The 6,135-nt window shown below is 51.1% G+C and overlaps 1 protein-coding gene across 1 annotated transcript in view; it reads right to left on the bottom strand.

The window, feature by feature from the left end:
* The window catches only part of PXN (paxillin), a gene marked incomplete at its 5' end in the record, with an annotated part of 17,380 nt that overhangs the window by 185 nt on the left and 11,060 nt on the right, over positions 1-6,135 (bottom strand). The window contains 5 exons of the mRNA XM_010188660.1: positions 1-70; positions 2,052-2,200; positions 2,555-2,636; positions 3,160-3,333; positions 3,678-3,848. Of these exons, the coding sequence (XP_010186962.1) occupies positions 1-70; positions 2,052-2,200; positions 2,555-2,636; positions 3,160-3,333; positions 3,678-3,848 (646 nt within the window). The remainder of the gene's footprint in view (positions 71-2,051; positions 2,201-2,554; positions 2,637-3,159; positions 3,334-3,677; positions 3,849-6,135) is intronic.

Raw genomic sequence — 6,135 nt, 5'->3', positions numbered from 1 at the left:
AATGCACCTCGCAGTAGGGCTGCCCATCATGCTCAAAGAAGCTGCCATTGATGAATGGTGTGAAACATTCCTGCAGGAGGACAAAGCAGAAGGGGACAGATTGTGTAAGAAGCCGGGGATGCAGCCAGCTCCACAAACCTCTGCTCTGTGGCACTGCCTTTCAGCATCACCCAGTTGTGCAAAGAGCCAGAGTCTGACCCTCAAGGAGAGTCACCAAGGAAAGGCCGATATATGGACAGATACAGCCACAGGCAAGAGAATTAACCACGCTCCTACCCCCAGCTGGTTTCACTTCTACAAAGAAAATAAGGCAGATGAGCTACCAGATGTGTCCAGCCAGAAGAAAGGAGAACACTCCTTCCCCTGAGATGGGAAACATTGCAGCATCTTTCCCCGCCTTTTTTTTTTGTTAGCCTCACTTCACCTTCCCCACAATGGCAGGGGAGGGCAGAAGCAGGGACCAACACAGACGTCCATGCAGCAAAATTCTGATGAATGAGGGATTTGCTCCAGCTGAGACAAACCAGGCACAGTCCATTTTCGTAAGTGATCTCTCTAGAATAGTTGGCATTATGCAGGTACACTTAGTGCAGGATTGTCCACCCTGAGACATCTCCACCAGGTACACACACATCACTACTGGCAGAAACTGCTGTTTGTTCCACAGCGCTCATGATTTTGAATAGTCAAGAAGAGGATGCACCAGCTACGTGCTTATTAGCATCCAGAGCCCCTCTCTTCCCTCAGTGGCAGGCAGCTGAGGATGCTGCACTTCAGAATCTGCAACAGAAGCTCCCACTCTCCCTGCAAGACTGGGGCGACTCCCTTCCTTGAGCAAATGGGAAACTGAGGCAGCAAGGTGTTAGGGACAGTCAAGGTTCTGCTGGATTTACTGAACAGATCAGCAGCAAGGCCCTGAGAAGCTGAATTTCCAGAATCCTGGTTTTGCTCAGCTACAGCACCATCCTCTTCCCCAGGGAGGACACACAGCTGGACCCCAACGTGTACACAGCAGTCCAGCAAACAGCATGTAGAGTCACGGACAGCCAAGCACTTGTGATACTGGGACAAATGCAGTTTCCCTGCAGCAAGTCCAAGACTTTTCTGATGCTGACAATCTGTTCAACAGTCTCCTCCCTGTCAACAGAACAGTTGAAAAGCCTGCTCTGCTTTAGCAAAAACAGGGAGAAAATCCCACCTCATGTCCTGGAAGACATCAGTGCTGGCCCCACTAATAGAGGCAGTGTGGCAGGAGGGGGAAAGGAAAGCAGAACTGCTTGACAGGAGGCTCAGTCTCTGCACAAAAAGGCACAGCCCTCCCCAGCCCCACGCAGCCAGGACTGCCACCTTCTGGCCCCACTCCCAGCACACCACTCTGGGAGCCACAGACAGTTCTGGGCAGTCCTGTCCCAGCGGCATGGTGACCGTCTGCTCTGAGCATCATCACACCAGGCACCAGCAGCTTGTGGTTCTGCTGCTTGTTCTGGTCTCTGCCTTTCTTTCCCACTCTAGGAAACACTATCTGATTTTGGTCATCTCTTGGGGCCTGTAAGAGTTAATATTTGCAAGGCTCTCTGAGAGAGTGCCAAGCATTTAATCTGCAGTATTCCTGTTTATTATGCCTGTTGTATGGAGCCTGCCACTATTTCACTGACTTGCATGTTTGCCTGAACAAGGTCAGTCTCATTAGTTTACATTGTCAGATGGAGCATGGGAGGAAGAATCTCAAAATCTGATTGCTGAGGCAAGTGCTTAGAGAGAAGCTTAGCTTATAATTATTTAAAGGTCACAGAAAATGTCCCTGTTTATCTGTGAGCTGCTGCAGAAGCCCATAATTGCAGCTGGGAGCAGAAAGAGCAAAGCAGCTAGAAAGTATAATGTAAACAGGCAGAGGACCGAGAAGGTGTTTGGCTGCTGACATGTTTTTATCTTGTGTGGCTGGCTGCCCTTCACTACCCCACAGACGCCTCTTCCTGATAAGGGACCAGATGCATGCAGGGTGGAAAAGAGAGGGGTCGTACAGCAACAGCAAAAGACCTTGGTTTTCTTACCCGACAGACAAAGCATTCAGGGTGCCACAGGGTGTTCAAGGCAGAGATGTAATTTTCCAGGATAGCCCGGGCACAGCCTCCACACTTGGGAGCAAACATGTCAAAGTAGTCTTTGCGACAATAGGCTTTGCCATCCTTCTCATGAAATCCTGCCAACGGAGAAGAGAGGCAAAAGTATCAGCACCTGATCTTTACCAGCCAAGCTCTGCGGGGTATCCAGCTTGGGTAGGATCACCCTTCCCTCTGCTAACACCCAGACACAGCAGGTAACTGTTCCCTGGTCTGCTGCCCTTCCTGTCCCATGTGCACACATGCATACTCTACCTCTCCAGGGAGGAAAGCAGATCACTGCTACATCCTTCTCCCATAAACAGCTACATCCCTTGGAATTTCCATCTGCAGTAGTTCCCTGGTTATCCCTCAGGCTGTCCCCTAATCCTCTCCCGTCCCTCTGCCTTACACACTTGTCTGCAGTTCAGGGAGATTACATAAACCAGCAATACCTTCAGGTCCAAAGAAAGCTCCACACTGGGCACAGAAAAAGTGTTCAGGGTGCCATGTCCTGTCCAAAGCCGTCACCACTTTCTGTTCAGAAGAAGACAAAGTGCAAGTCATGTAAATGATGGCTTCAGCTTGGAGGTAAGGGGGGCTGGGTGGCAGGGAACAACACATTAATGTTGGTATTGGCAAGAGCGTGCATAAAATAGATTGTCCTTTAAAAAGCTGAGTCAATTCTCCCCCACCTCTGGCTCATTCAGGCTTTCCTCACTGCACACTTTTTTTTACCCTAAAAGGATCTTACGCGCTGCTTCCTTCCTTATACAGGGCCCCGTCCAGCTCTCAGGACTCACACTGGTGCCTGCTACTACAGGCTACCAACAGACAAGTGCTGAGGAATCGTTACTGGAACGATGGGATGTGGGTTCTGAAGGAACTCCTCTCACTAGTGCAAGAATTTGACAGGGCCAAGTTGTGTCCCTTTCAGAGCCAGGGCAAAGGGAAAACAGAAGTCCCCAAACAAAATCTTCCACCCAAGACACATGGGTGAAGTGGAGTTTTGAACACTGCAGCACCTTGCCAGCACCCTTAATCCCCCAGAGGAACTCACATCAAGGATTGGCCCATTGCAGTAGTAGCAGCGAGGGGAGAAGAGGTTGTGATAGTCCTTCTCGCAGTAGGGCTGGCCATCCCGCTCAAAGAAGTTGCGTGACCCGATCTCCTCCTGGCAGTGGGTGCAGACGAAGTGCTCAGGATGCCAGGTTTTCCCCATGGCTGTAACTACCTGTTGGAAAGACAAATTATGAAGGACAACTCTACCTCCCTCTCCCCTAGACCACAAGACAAGATACCAGCTGGAGGTCAACAAGAATGACAAGTTCTACTACTCGAGTGAGCCCTGGACTGGGGTAGCATGAAAACTGAATTACCTATCATCTCAGGAGAGGGCAGTCCCTCAAGGGCAGGGTAGAGGTCACTGGAGGAGCTTACAGCGTACCTAGCCAGTGGATAAATAGAGTACTTCAGTTTCTCCAGCATCTCCAGTCTCTCCAGCCTCACGAAACAGCCCTCCCCATTACTCCCAGCTGCAGCCCAAGACTCAGCAGTGAGGCAGCACCTTCAACCCACCTGCCCAGCAATAGGCTTCTTGCAGGCTCCACAGACACCTTTGGCAACGGTAGCAACACCCAGTTTGTTCAGGTCAGACTGCAGACTTCCCAGCATGGTGTCCAGCTGACTGCCAGGTTTGGAGGCTGTGGATGGGGGGGAGCTGCTCCCGGCTTTCCCCTGCGCCATGAACTGCAGGGAAGAGAAAACAAAGACTGTAAGGCGAGAGCTGCTGTGCTTATATGAGAAATGCCTGCTCTTGCTGCCAATGGCTCCTCTGTAGAGACAGACAAGATTTCTAAAAGACAGCTACCAGTGAGAGCCTGGATCAAGTACACACAAGTATTTTGCCCATGCAGAGACATGCAGAGACCTTGAGATGTGTAACAGCAGAGCTGCGAGCGGAGGACTTGATTTTCCTTCACTGTGCATACCACAGAATCACCAGCAGGTCCCAAACAGTCAGTACACAAAGCTTCTGCCAAAAATCTCCCTTTACCTCATCAGTTCCTGGCCAGCTGATAAAGCAGAGGCCCCATCCAGAGGGCTCCTTCCCCTTGACCTCTATTTCTATGCTTTTGCATCCTCTCAGTTGTCACTCTCTCCTCTCTGAGGAGATCCCTCTCCTCTCTTCCTCATCTCACCCCCCTTTCAGCTTTCCCTATCTTTTCCCTTCCCCTCCCTCCCTTTGCACCACCTTTTGCAGAGCCTCCTTTGCCCCCACCAGGCGGGTCCCATCCCACGCCTGAGCTGAGCGAGTGGAAGCAGGAAGGAAATGACCCCCTCCGAGACGCCTACTGTTGACCTACAGAGAGGGCAGCGCACCCACGGCAGAGCCCCAGCAGACAGGACTGCAGTGCCACATCTACTGCCAGACCCCTGGCAATGCACAAGGGTGTGGGGAAGGGATCAAGGTACTTGTCTCGGAGGCTGTTTCTGAAGCACCACCACAGCACACATGGCTTTGGAAAGGCTTCCCAGAAGAGGGGGAGAAATGCTTTACTTAGGTTCATAACTTGCAAACAAAGTATATGCTCTCTTTGACCAGCAAAGCCCCCTTTGCAGGCAAACTGCAATAATGAAATACAGATTATTTTAGCTGACTTTGCACTGCAATAGCTACTGTCAGATTTAGATAAACCCAAAGAAGTCCTTCCCTGACATACTGGCCTGGAGCACGTTTTCTCTTATTAAGAGGACAGATTAAAATAGACACAAAATCTACACTTGTGAACTCACCAGCCCGCTGCCAGCGCAGCAGGGAGCAGGGACACACTGCAGTGCTTCACAGCCTTGGCAGAACCCGCCCCTCCAGCCACACCAGGAGCCCTATTCTCCATCCTGCAGCTGGTTGTATTTGCAGTCAACTAGTTTACTCAATGACAAACCCTGGTTTCTAGTTGTTTGTATAAAAATTCTCATGGCATACATAATTTCAGCTTTTTTTACACACACACACTCCTCATCAGCCTTACTTTGCATGCAGCATGACTCCCAGCAGAGCCTAACACACAGCTTTTTCCCCTCCTCTCTCCTCCCAGCCATCCCCAGAACTTGCAGCCTCTCTTCCTGCACAGCACAGCAGGAGAAAAAGAGCTGCACCGTGTGAAGAGAACCATATCCTCCCTCACACTAACCAGGGGCTTGTGGCCACCAGGCAGGGCAGGCACACATGCCATGCACAAATGGTAAATACCATCTGGAGAGAAAGGAGATTAGATGGCTGCAACACAAAGCAACAGAGCTCTTTGCCTCTGCCAGTGGGGACCGCACACTCCCACAGGCCACAGCTGACCTCACTGCAGGTACAACCACCTGTGGACACTACAATTTCTACCTGGCCTGAGGATCCAGCCTTCTTGACAGCTCACAAATGTGTCTCCATCTGAAAGAGGTTTGTTTCCACCTCCTGCAAGCGATGCCTGCTGTTTAGAGGGGACACCCAGCACAGCATCCACAAACTCATGCAAAGGCCCTTCGAATTCCCACCTGTCACCCATGAGATCTGCCATTACTCGAGTTCAGTCAGGTGCTCTATCAGCAGCAAACCATGCACTACAGGAGATCATCTGCATTAATGACACTGGGAGCTCTCGCAGCAGATCCCAGCCACATCTGCAGCACACTCATCGACAGGCAGAGCACACCATGCTGAGGAAACAGAAAGGAGTTCCTGCCTTTTCAGGGGCTGGGGGGCCCAGGGGTGCATAAGCAGCCAGCAGATTGGCACTGCGGACAAGGGGAGGAGCAGAGGTCACCTGGAAAGTACAACAGTTCAAGATGCACAGGTGTCTCCTTGCTCACTGCTTGAGAGCTGCACACACACATAACACTGCACACCACTCACTGCTTTTATACATTAAGACTTCCCACCATCCCTGAGCTGCAGCCCTTCCCTGACAGGGGATGCAGAACACAGCTCTTGTTCACACCATCTCCTCTCCAAAATCCACTCGCAATGTGGACACGTGTCTAAGGG

Source organism: Mesitornis unicolor, unplaced genomic scaffold (genome assembly GCF_000695765.1).
Source record: "Mesitornis unicolor isolate BGI_N332 unplaced genomic scaffold, ASM69576v1 scaffold4057, whole genome shotgun sequence".
NCBI classification, from domain to species: Eukaryota; Metazoa; Chordata; class Aves; order Mesitornithiformes; family Mesitornithidae; genus Mesitornis; species Mesitornis unicolor.
Note: the sequence above shows the minus strand (reverse complement) of the source record. Positions and strands in the feature narration are given on the sequence as shown.